This window comes from Silurus aristotelis (genome assembly GCF_946808225.1).
Source record: "Silurus aristotelis genome assembly, chromosome: 23".
Classification (NCBI taxonomy): domain Eukaryota; kingdom Metazoa; phylum Chordata; class Actinopteri; order Siluriformes; family Siluridae; genus Silurus; species Silurus aristotelis.
In genome coordinates, this window is record NC_139596.1 from 3,719,312 (window position 1) to 3,739,566 (window position 20,255).

At 41.0% G+C, this 20,255-nt stretch overlaps 2 protein-coding genes across 7 annotated transcripts in view; one reads left to right on the top strand and one right to left on the bottom strand.

Annotated features, from left to right (window-relative positions):
* coro1ca (coronin, actin binding protein, 1Ca) overlaps nt 1-11,957 on the bottom strand; it is a 42,001-nt gene extending 30,044 nt beyond the window's left edge. The window contains exons 1-2 of one of the 5 annotated variants that reach the window (XM_083526350.1): nt 11,664-11,957; nt 8,149-10,573 (exon numbers count right to left, since the gene is read on the bottom strand). In XM_083526350.1, coding sequence (XP_083382476.1) covers nt 8,149-10,573; nt 11,664-11,780 — 2,542 coding nt within the window. In that variant the 5' untranslated portion in view covers nt 11,781-11,957. Of the gene's footprint in view, nt 1-4,876; nt 4,974-6,297; nt 6,406-6,950; nt 7,155-8,148; nt 10,674-11,663 lie in introns of those variants that run through there. The other 4 variants (XM_083526352.1, XM_083526351.1, XM_083526354.1 and 1 more) reach the window with 4 other exon arrangements.
* LOC310717971 (D-amino-acid oxidase-like) overlaps nt 1-20,255 on the top strand; it is a 188,335-nt gene that overhangs the window by 104,925 nt on the left and 63,155 nt on the right. The gene's annotated exons all lie outside the window — the stretch shown is intronic.

Sequence of the window (20,255 nt, forward strand, 5' to 3'; positions counted from 1 at the left end):
CAGTGATGCACAATCAACCAACCGGAGCGAAGAGCGGATTATGTACTACAAGCCATTTCGACATGACACATAGGTAACAATACAGACTTGGGGGGGGGGGGAACTGGTTGAACAAGAGGTTTTAAATGATTCAACTCTTATTTAAAAGAAAGGAAAAAAAGCCTTCAGTGGAAAGGAAGGGTGAAAAGTTTTTATTTTATTTATTTTTTTGCTATTATCACACGGACAAAGGGGATTTTCAATTCGCAGTCAATTGAAAACACAATACAAGCACTTATCGGACATCGGACATTATCTTGGATCATCGGCTCTGAGGTTTTGCCAGTTTTGCCAACCAGCAAACCACCAAACACATAAAACCAGTTAGTTAGAATTGCCCGGCATATTTTTTTGTTGATCCACAATATTCTTCTTATTCAAGTCAAGGTTATTTCTATAGCACTTTTCACAACAGACATTGTCTCAAAGCTACTTCACAGAATTTAACAGTGAAGGTGAACGATGTGTATTTACTCTCTTAGACCCATTTGTGGTGATATCAAGAGTGTGATCACTCATAGATCCAACACATAGATCCAACACCAGCTTCTCCATGCCAGAGCCTTTAAACACTCAAAAAGGTCCAATGTCCAAACTCCACAAACCTTATACCAAAAAAAAAAAAGTTCACCTTGTCTATTATTCATGTCGAATCAAAGCTACCTGCTTGCGTCCAAGGGAGGAGCACAGGTTCAGAAAGACTCTTCTTGTGTCAACAGAGCGACTCTATAATTAACCCAAACATCAAGAACTTATTCAGGAGTTTCAGCTATGTATATTGCTACAGGCTGAGACGCGCTATACAACGAATTTGCCAAGGGGAGTTCCTACTACTACTACTACAGGGTGCAATAATGACTTGTCAGTGGATGGTCTAACTAGAATTCCAGTTTTGACATGGAATTATGTGCGTTCTAATGCCTTTAATCCCGTTGCTGCAGCAAGTTGCTCCATATGAACATAAAAACAAAACATTGCTGTTGTGTTGTTCATGAAGCTGGAAGATCGCAGCTATAATCAATTCCCATCTTGGAATCCATCGCAGTTCGGTTCCCCGTGGCTCAAGAGCAAAGTCCAGGAAGTCTCAGTGCTTAAATCTCTTAAGTGCTTTTCCGTGCGATAGTATCACTTCACTGAGCAACACTCGCAAATACATTTGTACGTCTAGAATTTACAGCACGCTGTCCTAGCCCACACCGTTCTAAATGCTCAGATTGGCTATAGATGCCAGAAGATGCGTCGTCGGGGTACCCCACCACTCAGAGCACAATTTGCAGCCTGCTTTTGCTTGCCATCTTTAATTCTCCTGATCAGTCATTTTTTGTGAGGTAAAATCGTTTCAAATTTTTTGCAAATTGTTGAATTTGGGAACTTGACCAGACATTACTACCGTGAGATTTGTAAGGGGAAGTGGCGGAGCTTGCTAAGAATTTGTCACAGTCAATCATTTATGTATCGCTCAGCTTGTCTTCCTTTCTTTTTCTATAAATTCTCCTCTTATTGGCATTTCATTCCAGGTTTCTCCTGCGATTCCTGCCTTTTGGACGATACGAAAACAAACTTAACTGAAGTCAGTGACAGAACAGTGCAGGAATCCCAGCAAAAAAACAAGTTCAAGCACAGTTTTCTGTCAAATGTCCCATCGGGAGATGACTCAATGTGGTCGGAGCGTGTCAAAGGCTTTTGATAAGATATCACCTTTTTACACTCAGTGTTCATACCGATACTGCCTCTGCTTCACCCTAATGGGAAGTTACACTTCCCAGTCGCTGCCCATAATCACACAAAACATCTTCCTCTAACAAACCAGAAACAAACGTATGCCGGCTTACTAATTGCATAAACGCCAACTGTCACCTGACCATGTAAACTCACAAAAGGTACAATATGTTTTTAAGTCTAATCAATAGTGCTAAGAAAATGTTCATGGCAGTTCGAACCCGGATTATCGCTGTGGAAGCGTACAGCAAAAGGCTGAATAAAAAAATTGAAGAGCAGGATCGGAGGAGACCCTTTTTAAGCATGCCTCAAGTCTGCCGCGATAGCAAACAGGATCCAATTATAATTGCAAGGGCTCAGAGAAGATCCCGAACCAGCCCTGCTATAGAAAATGGTGCATTCTTAAAAAAATAATAATAATAAATAAAACATTTCACACAGACTTCACCGTTAGTGTATTCAAATGCACTTCACGTACGCAAACAATACCTACAATTAAAGCTGCATGATATAATTTTGCCATACTTGAGGACATTCCGATGTGACGCGCATCATGAGATCATTGATCTAAGAAAATTTTTTTGGTAAAACAAAAACAGGCAAAACAGGGTTTGACATTTTTATTTCATGCCTACGAAAGACCAAGAAAAGGTGAAGTTGAAAAATAAACTGCGAATTGGCGGCGTCCATTCAAGTCCGTGTATCCTGTGTGTGAACAAATGGTGAAATAACTCATTAAAACGGTTTATTCCCCCTTATTTCTTGCCATTTTTTTATTTGCAACTTTAAGATATTTGGGTTGGTGGGACTCGACAAGAAATGGGAGTCTCACACGTGTCCTCTGCTTTCAATGTTATGCGGTACACAAAATCTTTAAACGCTCGTTGCTGAACAACCCCAAGCACTGCCACACCCTGCCCCACACTGCACCATGTTCTACTAGATTGTCTCGTAATTCAAATTTTGTTCTTCTATCAAGCAAAATCACAGATGGATATAGACAGATATCAATATGCCTTAAATGCCTGTAAAGCATTTCATTTGTCCTGCACCATAATCTACCATCGATGAACCAGAACCAGCATCTCTTTTCTTTCGCAACCTATAAATGTTTCTCTCTATATACAGCTTCTGTATTCTATATATAACTGCTTTTTAAAAAAAAAAAAAAAATTACACTTCATACTAGGGCTGAAACGATTTCTCGAGCATTGTGCTTCCCAACGGACCATTATAACTGACACACCACCACGCTAAACTCTGGAGCGCTCTGGACAGGTAAACACAGAATACGCTGCAGAATGGGGGGGAAAAAAACGGAGGAACGGGGAGAAAATCGTGAGGGGCAGGGAGTTTCCAAAGTTTGGGGTCGTTTTAATCTAAAACCAAGAAAACAACGTACAGTGCTTTTACCTTTTTTGTACCGTATTTTCCAGACTGTACTCCCCCCCCCCCACGCTTTAAACCTCGCGGCTTAAAAACACAGCGGCTACTTTACGGATTTTTCCTGGTTTCACAGGCTTCATGCCACCAAAAAACTGAGCCCCATAACATTAGACCAATGAAATTGCCGAACGGGTTGAAACTCTTTATATTAAATCAGATGCGCTCCCACTGAATCGGGCCGCACCACATAATAAATATGGATGAGGTTCCTCTGACGGTGACCTGCCACTCACTTGGACTGGCAACAGGAACGACGAATCATTCATCACGCTGAAAACAACCGGGCATGGAAAAAAAAAAACGCACTTCACCTGTGTTCTGAGCTGCACGGCATCGGGAGAAAAGCTACACCGATGGTGATTTTTAAACGCACGACAATGCCAAAAGATAAACTCCCGAAAGAAATTGTTGTGGAAGGAAGAAGGGAGACAGTGAACAATGACTTTCTTGGTAGGCTACTGTTTAGTTACAAGCCGTGTAACAGGCACTGTCTTTCGTTAAAGCCTGTGTAAAGATTGTTTGTTTCAATGTAGGCACCTGTAGCTTATAGATAGGTGCGGCGTATTTATGTTCAAAAGAATAAAATGTCTAAATCTTAGGTGCTAAATGTCTATTTAGGTGCGCTAATAATTCCAAAAATTGCATTTGATTGTAATATGTAATAATTTTCATTCAGTCACTCGCACACACCCTACACGGCATCCTATATCTAATTTTACCCAGCCGACCCATTTCCCGCCTAACACAAAGAGTCCAAAAATACCACACAGACACACCACGCAACACCGATGCATGTTCACGTCCCACTTAAACATAACCGTATTACGATTCCTCTCTAGAACACAACACCTGGTGTTTGTCCAATCGTTTAAAATAATTTGTCTTCCCAGCTACGCCAAGAGCTTTTTCCTGGTTGAGGTTATGACTGAAAATACAATCCAGTCCTTCACAGAGCACCTATACAAACAAACACACACACAAATTTCAAAGAAAGGAGTTCTTTCTTTGTGTGGTAACTTGAGCTAAAATGAATCCCGGATCAGTACATATGCATCTTTTGGCAATGGTCATCGGTCATGCAAAGTGGTCCATGTAATTTGGGACACAGTGTAATCTTCAAGCATCAAAACCAAAACACTACCTACATCTAGCCGAATACCGTGTGCCTCATAATTAGAGCTGTAACGATTCCTCAAATAACTCGAGTAATTCAATTACAAAAAAGTAAATATATTTGCCTCGATGAGTCGATTTAACAAAACACGGAGCGCCGTGTTTCCCACGGACCATTGTTACTGACGCACCGCCCGCTAAACTCTGGAGTGCTCTGGACAGGTAACACAAGAATGAAATATTGGAGGAACGGTGAAGGGCGAGGAGACATCAGAAACAGTGCGTTCAAAAATCTGAATGTGTATACAGTAATCCCCCGTTTTACCGCGGTTCGAATCTCGTGCCCCCGGTTTATTGCGGAATTATGATCCACATAAGTTTTATTAATATAGTATTAATAAACATACAAATATTCATTATAAAATGAAGTAAAATGTTTTTACAGTACAGTACTGTATACATAAAATAGCATTTTTTGGGGTGGCGTCTGTTTATAGCACGGTTTCGTTTATCGCGGGTCGGTTTTGAAACGTAACCACCGCGATAAACGGGGGATTACCGTATTCTGGTTTTGCCATATCGCTGAAGTAACCAAAAGTTGTTTCTGATTTGCCGTTGGGGTTTTGGTTTGTTACTGTGACTTGCTTTTGCGGGTCGCTGCACTATAACAAGATTAGAGTGATATAGACAAATATAAACAGATTAAGAGAGAGAGAGAGAGAGAGAGAGAGAGAGAGAGAGAGAGACATAAAGAAATACATACAGACGAATAAACTGATTGACAGAGTTAGATAGAAAGACAGATCGCTAGGGAAAAAAAATTCTTTCTACGCTTAATAGGCTCATTAGGAAGCCCGAGTCAGACCGCAGGGTCAGCCATGGTACAGTGCCCCTGGGCAGAGAGAGTTAAGGGCTGTGCTCAGGAGCCCAACAGTGGCAGTTTGGTGAAGGTGGGTCTTGAACCTCCGACCTTCCGATCAGTGACCCCGAGCCTTAAACCCAGAGCTACCACATTCTCCATTTCTAAACAGACATTTAAAAATATTGACAGGTGTATATAAAGAGACAGAGAGATATACTAATAGAAAGACAGATATAGAGCTACCATTTTATTTCCCTCATGAAACAGCTCTACGTGTGTGTCTTATGGATGAGGACTTTCCCCAAAACTGTCCATCAAAGCCCCGCTCTCGGCTTACGTCATCAACCGATACGAGTTGACACACTGACGGAGCCGGAAATGTGGCCAACCAGGGAAACCGCCACGTTTCACGACACCGCTTCACGACAGCGGCACACCGGTCACTGTAGTGCGGATCCGAAACCGCACGTCATAAACCGGCCTAGTAAACGGTAGGGGTTGTAACTCGACCGCGAGAACTACTGTTAAATACAGTTTGTATTATATTACACACAAAAAAAGATAAAAGTATATTTAATTGGAAAAAAGGAGAAAAAGAGAAAAAAAGAGCGCGCGCTCCAAACACAGGACATGGGGCTGCTGGTGAAGTGAGTATAGTATAAAAACACACAATGAATGGAGTCGTTTAGGTTTTTGCAGCTACAGCACACTAAAAACTTCCACATCGCAGGTTAAGCTGAGAAATACCCTACAGTAAATGGTTATAACACCGAGCTCGAAAGATTTTGCCCAAAAGAAAGCGAGGGAGGGAATGAGCAGATGCGCGTGCACGAGTGAAAGAGGTGAGGAGAGTGGCGCGCGCGCGCGTTTTCGCTGCCTTGCTCGTTTCCTTTCTTTTATTTTTTTTTTACCCCCTCCTTTAATGCATTTGCACCACATGAGCTCTATGCACCCCCGAGAAACCCGCTTATCAGCCCACACGCTTCCGGCAAGCTACGACATGTGCACGAAGGAAAAAAGGAGGAAAAAAATAGCATGTGTGTGCACTCACACGGCGTGTCCCAACACACATTCACACACACACACACACACACTGCCATTCCTTTCAGAAGCTCTACCTCTTTCTTCCAGTCTATCCATTTCCGTTCCCTGTCACAGAGCTGCTCCCTATGGGTGAGGCTCCCGAGTCCGCTGATCTTACAGGAGCAAGAATGGAAAGAGCGTTTCTATAAAAGATTGAATTGCAGGGGGCAAAAAATTATTATCAGAAGGAGGTTGGCACAGAACGGTACCAGGTAATACGCAAAAACCACACCGACAGGACAACGAGTGTGGTGTTACTTCATGTCTGTTTGCATATAGAGGGAAAGGTATCGAGCATGCCCATGCACAAGAATATCTTCGTGGGATAACAAACATCTATCTATCTATCTGATCAGGAAGATCATGTTTTAGGGGGATATGCCCTGTTTGAATGAAGGTTCCTGGGTTGTTTGTGGAAGGGGGTGGGGTAAACAAAAAAAAAAAAAACAACCACCACAGCAAATCAGAATTTCCAATCACACCCAGCTCGTGCATTAAAGAACTTCATGCATGGGCATAAAGCACATATGGTGGTCCATAAAAGCTATTCCCAAAAAAAAACACCCTAAGGGACACTCAGGAACACTGGAGATCCTCCCGAGGAGTCAGGCCTGTAAATCGGTGCAACTTTGTCCTACACTGCAGATCAGCTTCAAAATCATGAAATTCATCAAAAAGAACATCTTACCTTCTCAGCTAGAGCAGAACAAATCCCTGACCAGCGGTAAGTCTGTAATATGTACAACTTCAGCTCCCCCTTTTTCTTTTTTGCAGCAGAAGCAGCAGCAGTCCCCCTGAACGTATCCCTGCCTTTGGCGCGACTCCCTTCGCCTTTCCGAGGCTACAGGCCGGAAGCCACGCCCATTCACTCACGCACCACCTCTTAGCGCCATATTTGGAAAAACTCACCATCTGAACTTCCAATCCCAACCCGCGCGCTCCTTGTTAGCCCCGCCCACTTAAAACCTCCTATATTCCAGGTAAACAAAGAAACGACCAACAATGATCTAAATCTCAAACGTGTCATGATGCATTTCATATGAGTTATAATGTTTGCATAAATAAAACAGAAAATCTACTTTTGCTACTACTTATTATTATTTTGTTTTACTTTTTTTTCTTGCTGTCTATATGTGTGATACTGTTCTTCTTTTTCTTTTTTTCGGCTGCTCCCATTAGGGGTCGCCACAGCGGATCATTCGTCTCCAAACTACTCTGTCCTCTACATTTGCCTCATTTCAAACCAACTACCTGCATGTCTTCATTTACCACATCCATGAACCTCCTCTTTGGCCTTCCACTTTTACTGCTTCCTGGTGGCTCCACCCTCAGCATTCTCCTACCGATGTTCGTATTTGATTTGGCACATGTTTTGCGCTGGATGCCCCTCCTAACGCAATTTATCCAGGCTTGGGACCGACACTAAGAGTGCACTGGCTTGTGCAACCCTAACGGGTTTCACTGATGCTGTTATATGATGTTAATTCACCTCTTCCACAAGATGGCACCATAATGCACTTTCTCCAAAATTCCAGGTTCTGCCCACCAAACACTTCAGATTCTGCCAAGAATACATTATGACTCATATATTTAGATGTTTTAGTGCTTAATTAATATTTACAACATATGGCAGACATCCCCACAAGGGGCGACCTGCAATTATTTGAGGAGTTAAGAGGTCCAAAAGGTGAATTGAACTCATGACCTTCCAATCAAAAGTCCAACATCTTAAGCACTGAGCTACCACTGAACCTTTCCCCACTTCTTTCAGTATCATAATAAAGACTTACCCCCACACCACTCAAACATCTAAAGTCAAAAGCAAAGTTTACAAGGTACCCTGCTAAACATTTCCATCATTTCCTGGAGACAGGACTGGGTCTTACCTTTCCTCGCTGACGTTTTTCTTTCCAGACCTTTTTCCAGAGACTTTTTTGGCGAATCGAATGCAGCCTTCATCTGCGCCACTTTGACAGACTGTGCAGAGTCCAAGACCACATCAGCTTTAGACTCTGCGGGTTTGGTCCACTCCTTCATCTTCTCATGCAGCTGAATGGTTTCTTTAATCAGGTCTGACACAGGCTTGCCTTTTGAAGGGGTTTCTAAACTTTCCTTTGCTGGGACACCATCCTGAGCAGGTACAGGAGTCTGATCATTCCTTGTGACGATGCTTCGATCGATTTGGCTCAGTCGAGCAGTGTCATGTTCACAAGTGGAAGACTGTCCTGTGGATTCCGGTGTAACATTGTTTTGGTGAGCATCTTGTTGTGTAGAGCAGGAGTTGTGTGGGGAATCTAGAAGACCAGTGGCAATATCTGTCCTAGAGTTCTCTGAAACATCCTTAACAGGACCAGTGAATGCTTTGATTGTGTCTTCAGTGCAAAGCTTTTTCTCATATGGCATAGTCTTTGCTTCATGGCCATCCATTGGTTTTGCAATTTCACTCAAAGCTACATAACTGTTTGATTCTACTTGTGGCTGCGATGGCTCGCCTTCTTCATGACCCACAGGATTCTCGGAGACCGAGCTGAGCTCGGAGTCACAAATGGATACAGGTGCTTCCTGATGACTGTCAGTTACTGAAGTGAGGTTTTTGTCAACACTCTGATTAACTCTGTCCCTCTCTGATGATGTCATCACACCAGAGGATTTGTCTCTATATCTCTCGAACATTACAATTGATCGCTCGTCCAAATTTCTTTCTGTGTTAGTGTTTCCCTTAGCTCTGTCTTGGTTGGAAAACATTTCTCTCTCCCTAACAAAAGCATCCTGAGATTCCAAGGCTGCGTACGACGCCAGGTGAGGATCCGTTTCACCTGTAATGGACTTTGTCATGCCAGGGAATGACAGTTTTTCTGACTGTCCAGTCACCACTGTCAAAAACTGCTCAGGAATTTCCTCAGTTTGGACATTGGCTGTTTCTGTTGAGAAATAATAATCAGGTTTTTCTTTGGCCTCTTTATGCACTTCTACTGCATCGTATGAGATGTCAGTTTTTCTCTCTGGATTATTCTTTAGTGTGTCAGACTCTGGCTTAGACAAGTGCTTCTCCTCTTTTTCGAGCTCTGATATAGTTGAACTTTTGTAGAATGCAAGGCTAATCGCTGAGGAATCTTGCTTAGTCATGCTCCTCGCTGTCGCATCACTATTCTCTATAATACTATCTGCAGCCTGGTAATCTTCTATGTTTCCACAGTTATACATCGTTTTTCTCTCCACAGTGGTGGTGAATTTGCAGATATCCTCACTGTTTGGTGATATATTTTCTGTTGTTTTAAGCTCTGATCTATAGCGCAGGTCATAGGTCATTGCAAGAAATGGCATCCCCATTCCATGTATTTGTTCTGATATTCCTGCATGCGCATGTTCCCCTGAACTACCCGTTTTAAAAGGAACATTAGTGTCCTGGCAGTCAGATTCTCTCCATTTGAATGGTAGGTTGTCTTCAGAAGAAGTAGAAAGTGATAATTTTTCTCCATCTTCTTTAGCCAAGCTTGGTTCACAGGGCTTTAAGGCAGAAGGTCTGTCTGGTGGTAGTGGATTTTCTCCAGGAAAATTCTTCTCTAATTGAGCATTCGATGTGTCTAGATTGTGCTTCTCCGCAGCTCGGGTTGGTTCCTCAGACTTCGGAATAGGCATTTCAAATGGAAAAAAATCATCATGTAAATCCTCTGTGACAGTTAAAGCATTGATGCCATGATCAGCCAAAAAATCTTTTATTCTGCTTCCGTCCTGTTTCTTAAAGCTGCCTGTAACCTCTGAGGTGGCACTCATCTCCTCATCAACTGATGAACTGGACTGATGAAAATGAACAGTGCTCTGCACCCTGTTAGAAGAGTCCCATGCAAGATCCTGGATGTTGTCCTTCCAGTCATTTAATGAGTCCTTGAAGTCCATCTTGTTGCTCGTTTCCACCACAGATGTGCACTCTGGTTTCAAAGACCCAGCTGCTTCACTGCTCAACGTGCCTCTCTTAGCGACTCGAATATTGTTCAGACTCTGCAAGCCTCGAGCTTCAGTCCTGCCTCCCTCTCGTTCTCCATCCCCTCCCTGTATCCATTCCCAGTCTATAGGAGGGGCCCCTTTTTTCTGAGAGTGAGTATCCAGCTTCAGAGTAGGTGATGCTGGCTCTGTGCCTGGGCTCCCATCCAGCCTTTCCCTAACCAGTCCTGCGGCATCCTCCACCTCTCCGTGGGTCGCCTCGCTTGCGTTTCCTTCCTTCTCGCTACCCCCTGGGTTTGGGCCGGGTTCCTTTTCCTCCAGTGTCCCCTGTTGCTCCCCAGCCCTACCTTGGTTCTGTCCCATTTCATTCTGTGGAAAAAAATTGCACTATTACTGGTCTGCAAAGCGTGCATGTTGCAAATGATGCCATGGGTTTGGCATGCAGTTTTAACAAGTCTATATCTTTCCTCACTCCTCCATACTTACTCCCATTCTGTCAAACGTTTCTCTGCAGTGTTGGCTAATCATCTGAATTTCATATTTTATCTATTTAACTCATTCCTTTAGATGTTATCAAGCACTGCCAAGCTGCTCTTTAATAAAGCACTCTGCTTCCCACCCCCTCTTTATTTTTCTCATGCATTTTCGAAAGCATACTGCCTTCTGCAACGTATCCTCTAACTGCATTTTGTGGAAACTGTAAGTCTTGTGATCACCGCATCCCAGAACGGCCATTAGCTACATGGTTTGCTCTTGTTTCATGGACAACATTACCAGAGTCACAAGTTTTCACTGGGGATCTAAACAGTAAGGCTTTTAATGGTGTCACCCGGCACAAAGTTACAGCTCTAGGCAATATTGTGCTGGAGCGGTTTATCCATGTGTCTGAATGAGCTGAAATTTGGAATCAGATATATTGTATTCATTTATGCTTACTGTAGACATCTCTGGGCTGTCACAATAAACCTTGTTTAGTTGTAACATAAAGCAGAGCTGCATTCCTGACGGATCTGTACAGTTTGGAGTTCGCTCATAAGTTCTCACTGTGAAAACTAAACCGGGTTCTGGTTCAAAAGGACTAGATTAAGCCGATGTATTTTTTTGCTGATAGAAAACTCCAAGACACAAGTTACACACTTATGATGTGTCGGAAAAAGGCAAGCAAGAAGAACGAGTCACAAGTCAGGCTCCTGACTCCCACCAACTTTATAGAGCATGGAGTTTTTGTGCTCCTTTGAAAATCTTATCTAGGAGATTCCCCCTCGTTGGTACCATTTCCCTCCCGAAAGCCCTATTCCGGCAATGGTTTATTTTAGCCTTCTTATCTGCACCCAGTAACCCAACATCCATCATGTCTTGTTATTTCAGCGTCATCCCTTCTCTCAGACAGATCATTTCATCCCCAGGAGGTCGATAGATCGGTCTATTACGGCTTGTCGTACTTAATCTAACCCCTTACATTTTCCACATCTGCGAAAGCTGAAGGTCTTCGAGGCTGCATCAGTGGTAATATATTTGCCAGAGACCATGGTACAATGCTGAGAAAGAGAAACACACTGAAACAGGAATGACTCATACAATAGGCAATGTTCTAGACTGACAATGTGTTTCCTGTCCCTGTGCCTCCAGATACCTTTTATATACACACCCAAACCTATCCAGCAGAGCTTTCTAAGGGTTTCTTAAAAAGGTTTAGAAAATGGATATCATACGTCATACACTATATGAACAAACGTATTTGGACACCTAAGCTATTTCTCAGCCATATGTGGTTCTTCCTAAAAGCCACACAATTTAGAGGCACACAAACCTGTTCAAAAGAAACATACCCATTGTATAGTCAGGTGTCCACTATCTTTCAATTGTTTTGTCCATATTTCCAAATGGAAACACATTTTTGGGACAGTAATTTAAAAATGAAAACAGAAACGTGTCCTCAGTACTCACAATTCAGTATAAAGCTACCTTGTTGGACACTAAAATTGAGTCATAAGGAATAATACAATATGGAATCTGTGCTTGCAATGTCTAAACTATGATTAATCCTTTAAAGCCAAATAGATTTAAGGTTCAAGGTTGTTTAATTGTCACATACATTATATAGTGAAATGTTTCTTCATAGTTTTTTTTTTTTCTTAACAGAGAACACATGTACTCACATAAAATAAAGTAGTATATATTAAATATACACTGGCCATCAAAAAGTGTGGAAACACCCAGTCTTTTATGGTTTTTCAGAGACAAGGGCATGTTCCTTTTGTTTTTATGCAACAAATCAAGTCATTTAATGGTATGAAGATTCATTTTAACCAAACAAATATATCAATGTCCAGATGTTCAACTTTATTTTCATTGAAAAATTCTCCCTTAGCATGAATAATAGATTTACACACTCTTGGTATCTGGACAGCTTGTTTCTCCAAACATTCAGCTGAAATACTTCGCAATATCTCTTCAAAATGTGCCAAAGGTGTTCTTCATTATTTGAAGGATTTCTATCTGACCTTGCGATCCAGTTCATCTCAGAGCAGTCCAATAGGATTTAGGTGCAGTGACTAAGCAGGACATTCCATAATAGATAACAGATGACTGCTTACTCTCGAAATAAATCTCACAGACTCGGTTCCAATTAGCTGCAGTCTAGATTCAATTCAATTCAATTCATTTTTATTTGTATAGCGCTTTTAACAATGAACATTGTCTCAAAGCAGCTTTACACAGATAAACTGTAAACTGTTAAACTGTTAGATGGAATTGCATGGGGTGAAGTATTGAATGGTAGCCATGTTGGTTCAGTTTTCCTTTCACCGGGAATAGGTCTCCAAACTTCCCGGCTCCAGAACAACCCCAAACCTTCAGGCTTCCACCTCCATGTTTGACTGTTGGGGTGAGGCAGTCTGCTAACATCTTTCTTACATAAGTTCTTCTTTTAGAGCCAAAAATTTCCTTTTGCACAGGTTTGTTGCATATAAACAAAAGGACCATGCATGTGTTTCATAAACCGTAAAAGACTAGGTGTTTCCACACTTTTGAAAAAATTGACTAAATATAGTAAGTTAAGGCTTGACCCAAAAAAAAAAAGAAAAGAAACTCTGTGCAAATATGCTGGAAAAAAGTAGCAGCATCCATTTTTTTTTAAAGATCATTCTGACTTCACACAAATGAAAAGTTAATTCTTAGTAGTCGAGTTAGCGCAGTCTGGGCAGCAAGCTCATTTGCGTCATGCTAACTGAAGCATTCATTTATTATTAGCAGGGCTAGCATGTTTACAAGTTTTTATGAGCTGTAGTTATTCCCCGAAGCCCAAAACTCATCCAGTCAGTGAGAAAAGTTATCTTCGTATGCCTTCATTTCATGTATTCGGAGAAAATGTACTAAAGGCAAATAGTCTGCAAGGCCAATTTCTTATCCAGATGTACCACAACGCACTCCATTGTCCTTTTCTCTTCACCTCGACTTAAGGGGAATCACCTGATCGTCTTGTGCTTGCATGATTTTCTACTTCCACATCACAATTTGGGAATGAAAACAGCCGTAAGCGAGCTAATCTTTCTCTCACATTAAAACAAAGTTAAAAAGTAAACTTGAATTGATATCTAAATAATGTAATGTTGCCCTTTAAAAATGTGTGTGTGAATGGTATAAGTGTGTGTGTGTCACTTACCACTGAGCACCATGGATTTATAACAGATCTGCTCTCTCAGAGGACAAGACAACTCTTTGTTGGTGGTCCGAGTCCCTAGTACTCTTCTTCAAATCTGTGCAGTCGAAAGAGCTCTTTAGTGCTCTCCTTTGCTGCGATGACACGGCCCACTTTTACTTAATGCGATAAGTTACTCCTCTTCCACTGTGAATTCATCCCGGAGACAAGAGCCGGACAAAGCCGAGACCCAACGGTCACTTTTAACGGCAGTCAGACGCCAGAGATCTGACCTCAACCCTATTGAACACCTTGGGAGATGAATTGGAACATTGACTGCACCCCAGGTCTCCTCACCTTACCTACATCAGTACCTGACTTTACTAACACCCTAGTAGCTGAATAAGCTCCACAAGCACACTCCGAAATCTAGCGGAATATCTTCCCAGAATATTTGGTGTTACTAGAACAGGAAATGGGGACTAAATGTGGAATTGGATGTTCAAAAAGCAAACATTTGTCTATATAGTGTCTTTTTATAAAAAATATTTAAGGTATATAACTAAAACATCATTTTTTAAATATAATTAATAATTGGTTTCCCATGGTTTCCCATAAAGGCATTCATCCATTCATCATCCAAGCAAAGAACTAATCTATATCTGAAACCGCATTAAAAACCTCTTTAAGAAGTAAACTAGACAAAATGAGAAGCCATCCTCATCCTTTCATCAGCAGTCTTTGAATTTACTGAGCAACTCGAGAACTTTAAGGACTGTAAATAATATCAACAGTCTGAAACAATGGCTCAGGACCACAGGTTGCATTGTAGCCCCATTACTGAACAGAACACCTGAACAATGACTACAAAACTGTAATGAATGGACATCCGGTGCCACTCAGATGAGGATGGGCTCCCTTTAAAGTCTGATTCCTATCAAACTTTTTCCTTGCCACAGTCGCCACTGGCTCCCTCGATAGGGATAAACTCTTATATACAAGTTCAGTTCCGGTTTATCTCATTAAAACTGTTTAAGACAATGTCCTATACTAGGCTGTCCAATCTTTTCCACAAAAGAGCAGGTGTGGGTACAAGTCCATATCACATTCTACCTGTTTAAATCTAAGGATTTTTATTTTCAATCATGTGTGGCCCTTGATTGGTTGGAATGAAAACCTGCACCCACACTAATTTTTTGTGGAAAAGATTGGACACACACACACACACACACACACACAAAAAAAAAAAAAAATTGAATTAAATCTAAATGAAACCTGATTTAAATGAAGTGTGATTTATAAATCCTTACATAAAAAAAAAAAAAATAATCACAACTGCATAATTACTATAAGCAGATTATGAATATGATTCCTGAGATAAGAACAGGACAGCCATTATTTCCTGTAAACTACAAAGATACAGGTGAAATTACTGACTGAATCCTGTCAGGCAGATCTCCGGCGGATCAATGTTGGACCATCCACAGCATCAGAAAAAGAGGTTTGGTGAAGTAAAGAAACACAAACTATGAGCAGTGTAGATATTGTTAGAAGTTCAAGCCAATGTCTTAGACATGAGAGTGTTCAATTTGTATTAATAGACCTTCATTATTTTTTCTTCAGGTTTTACTATGTCAACAACATTCCTGTTCCATGTGAGAATGATCCACAATGATAACAAGGTGTAGTTTTGCGGTGGTCCGGTCCCCAAGGCAGAGAGGTTTGTCACCGGTCTGTCATCTGTCAGTGTTTAGACGGTTGGGGTGAGTATTTTAGAAATGGCTTCTTTCATGCAACAGGCCAAAGTAACTCGAATAACGACTCTAGAATGAAAGTAACAGGTTAGAGAGAGGTAACTTCTTTCTTAGGAACCCAAGGTCCGCCATGATACGGTGCCCCTGGAGCAGAAAGTGTTAAGGGCCTTGCTCAAGGACCCGAAAGTAGCAGCTTTTGGGCTTGAACTTCTGACCTTCTAATTAAATCTCTGAACCTTCGACCTTCTGAGCCTTAACCATTGAGCTCATTCCTTTATAACCAAGAAGAAAGCTCCACTCATAGTTCACCTTTATGCCCAAGAATGGCTTGGTCTTAATTTTCCTTGTATTTACAGAATACTGTATATAAAACCTTTCAGAGATTTGGTTCAAGTGTTGAGGCGCATGTGCTCTTTTCTACTGTACAACAATTGGGATCTTATTAAGCCCATTGCTATCATATGATGTCACCAAATTACGACGCCAAACCCCCATACTTAACCCCCCTTCACCCCAAAGGCTATAGAAGTACCCTCACATTAAGGTTATTGAATCAACATGGAATTTCTATTCCTGGTTGAACATAACGGAAAACCGAAAATCGTTTCGTCCGCTGCTAATCCGTTACTCTTTATTTACACACATGACCGTGCTTTGGTGAATGAATACGTTTATTATGGCTAGATCCTTATTATGGCTATGAGGGTCAATGGCCGTTGAACATGCTCCAGGTCCATTATTTTGTCACAGGACAGAGAACAGTGCACTCTAGATTAAACAACGAGGCTGCCAATGGAGTGAGAGAAAAAGAGAGAGTTTGGAAGACAAGTGTATTGTACAGTCCTAAATCTGTTTAAGCCCACTACAGAGAAATGGAATGTGTGTATGTGTGGGAGGAGAGAGGCCTGGTAGTGTGAAAAGAAAAGCAGAACAGAAAAGGAGAGAGATAGTGACACTGTGAGGCAGTAAAAAAAAAAAAAAAAAAAAAAAGAGTAAAATCTCCGTTTTTCTTCTCAGCCTCCATGGCGACGGCCAAACAGGATGTGTTTCTCTTGAGACAAGTAAAAAACCTGCAGGCGCCTGAGGACACCAAGTCTATAGACATTACAGAAAGAATAACAAGAGACAAATAATAGTAACATGGACTTACCGAAAAGCAAAGGATAAATAAAAATGGAAACACCACGGCGCCGGTGGTGTTGAATTCTGGAATCCGATTGGTTGTTGGGATGTTGATTCATTTTCTATAATATAACGCCCAGTGCACGGCACATCTCAGGTCTATATTAATACGAGATGAAGTTACTGGGTCATTGTAGCAAATTAAATGTTTACAGTCACGTCTTTAAGAACAGTGGAGTTTGTGTTGAAGCTTGTTTTTAGAGAAAGAACAAAATATATGTAGAGAAAGACAAAAACTGTTAGTATGTTCAATCCTTACTCGTATTATCAGGATCAAATGCACTCATACCCACCTCTACTGGAGGCATCACAAAAACTGGATCTGTTTGTTTCACTGAGAGGGTTGAAAAGGAAATGACATCATTTCAACGTGATGACCTTCAGGGAATATTAACTCAGGCGGCACTGTATTTGTGTTGAACTCGATTCCTTGCTTTACCGCGTTGTCCTGCTCCAGGGTGCCAACCATGACATTGCACACTCTTACTTCCTGTTTTCCAGCAGATTCTCTGACTATCTCCACGGAAGCAGAACACTCTCCCGGTGTTCCGGCCAGTTCTTGGGGCGTAACAAAGAGCACAGCACATTTCAGAACGCCTGATTGTTCATGAGACAATTCTGCCCGAGCTCAACCGAGACATTGCCTACTATTTGTACATTCCATGAAGTCAGTGTTCATTTCTCTTCCTTGAACACAGTTATTATGTGGAAAAACAAGCTTTTCCACACTGATGTCATGCTAATTAATGCCAGCGGCCGGTGGCTGCATGAGCTGAGCTCAACCACACTGCCGTGCCAAGCATGCCAACTCTTTTAGCCAATCGGAGAGGAGAAAAAAATCGGCCTTTCTAGCCATCATTAAAGCAGTAAAGTCAAGCCAGACTTTTCTCTCATAAAAAAGTGTGCTTCCAAACATGCAGTTATGTGTAAAAGAAAATACAACCATTTTGATTTAGCTGTTTTTTACTTATCAGGACATAACAAAAATCATCTGTTTTTTAGCAGGTCTTCGAATCAGATGTACACCAACACGTCATTATTTATTTGGCAAAAATCACGCCAAAATAGAGAAGCCATGTGTAAAAAATATCTTGGAGTAATTATGTTCTGTGTAACTTTATCAGTGTCTCATATCATTGTGGAGAAATTTTGCATCACTCTTCTTTACAGTGTTGCTTCAGTTCATCGAGGTTTGTGGCCATTTGTTTATACACAGATCAGGTCTTTGAGGTCTGGACTATGGTAACCCTCTAGGAAAGTTTTCCACTTGTAAATAATCAAAGTTGTGAATGAAAGACATCCAAGACAATTAGTCATATGGTGGTATATGGTATGGCTATCCAGTTCAAAATTCACACTGGTGTGGTCGCTTGCCAGGCAGATTTTTATACAAAAGCTTCACACATCAGATATTGGTTCATACTTTAATATTTATAATTTTACCTTAATTCAGCCCAATTTCTATGAATCCTGAACTGAAGTCTAAAAGACTCACAAATCCAAAAAAATAAAACAAATGCTTTCCTAAACGTCTGTCTGGTCTGGAGCCTCTCAGTATTTGCCAATAGAGTAAACGCTGGTGTGCGATTCCTATACAGAAACACTTCCAAGGAATGCATATGGCGGTTTTCGAAGTCGTGACCAGTTTAATATGTTTTTGCCAATCAGCTCTCTCTATACGATGATGCGGACTAAAAAGGGAGCCAAGCAACATGTGCCACGTAACACTGTGCAGCACATATACATTAAAAGCATGTAGCCTATGATTGAATCTGAATTAAATTCATAAAATAAATATATATTATTCTGCAAATCTATTACACATTATTGATATTATGTCTGTTTTACTACAATAGTATTTTAGTGGCACGTTAGAAATTTTTTTTTTTTATAAAAATCTAAGATTACGAGAATAAAGTCGTAGCAATACAAGAATAAAGTCGAAATATTTCGAGAATAATGTCAAAATTACGAGAATAATTCGTAGCAATGTGGTAATACTATATTTTGAGAGAAATCAGAGAATGGAGAGAAACGTTTCACTGTTTTACAGAAAACAGATGTGGAGGATTTGGTTAAATCCTACTTTAGGTTAGAATTCAACAATAAAGGAAAAAAAATTGTTTATGTAGGAAACCTTATTGATTCAGAAGAAAAAAAAAAATCAACCAGACTTTGAGGAAATGGCCTCTTTCAGATGATATCGATGGTTGCATCTATATAAGTGCTATTCGAAAAGGATACGTCGTTCCTCAAGAGACTATGCGAATGATTTTCAAAGAAATCAACCCTGGAGAACTATTCATTTCGACTTATTCTTATACTGCTGCTACTTTATTCTTGTCATTTTGACGTTATTCTCGTATTGCTATGACTTTAATCACGTAATGTTCAAAAATAAATAAAAATTTTTACGTGGCACTAAAACGCTGTCGTCGTTTTTCACTTTGTGTCTGCAGCTTGGAGAAAAAAAAAAAAAACAGACTGAAATGCCACAGGAGTACAGTAACACAGTAGCCTGAACAGAACTGAATGGCAAAAAAAATTTTATTTCCATAATATACACACAGTACATAATTTCCACAAAAAAAAAATAGATATACAAAGTGCAATATGCGCCAGAACTACAGCGAAAAAAAATCCTGTGGTACAAAAAGACAAAAAAAAAAAAAAAAAGGAAAAATTATAAAATCGACTGCATACTTAAATAGAAACCCGAAATGAACAGTAGTGGCATAAGATAATTGCGTACACATTACGACCTCTCCGTATTCGCGTCAAGGGCCACAGCGAACGATATGGCTACTTCGGTGGTGCGGCCCAGATACGTCACAACGTCACGTACGATTCGTGTAGCGATGAAGTTCCCTCGAACCATTCTTCCTAAAGGTGCGGTAAAAGTGGCATCAAGCATTGAGCAGGCGAAACTAGCTACCTCATGAAACAAATATACTGACCGACTGGCATAGAACTCGCATTTGGTTATGACTGGGCCAAAAAAAAAAAAGAAGAGTGTTCTGTTCGGAGGGGGGAGAACTCGACCATGACATTTGTTCGCAAGAAGGTTGCTGATCATTTCTTTATGCTCTTCTGAGGAAAAACACAAAACACAATTGTTGGCATAATAGGAGGAAAGAAGATACCAAGTGAACCATGCCTCTGGTGTTTCACTGTAAGGCACTTCGACATTAATAACGCAACACTGTTGGGAATGACACAACCGGCAACTCCTGATGACGTTAAATGGCATCCGAAGCAAAAACGCCAATAGCTTGAAACGTGGGTGATGGATGTTCAGTGGCTCAGTGGAACAGGATTGGCAAGATGCAAATACTCAATCTGGAAAATCATTTGCGGGTTTCCGAATCCGAAACGCCTCATCAATAAACCTTAGAAAAGCGGAGTGAAAGTCCTGTTCTTCCGGACGATTTTAGGAAACCCGAATATGATTATGGATTGACGAACGGGTCAAATA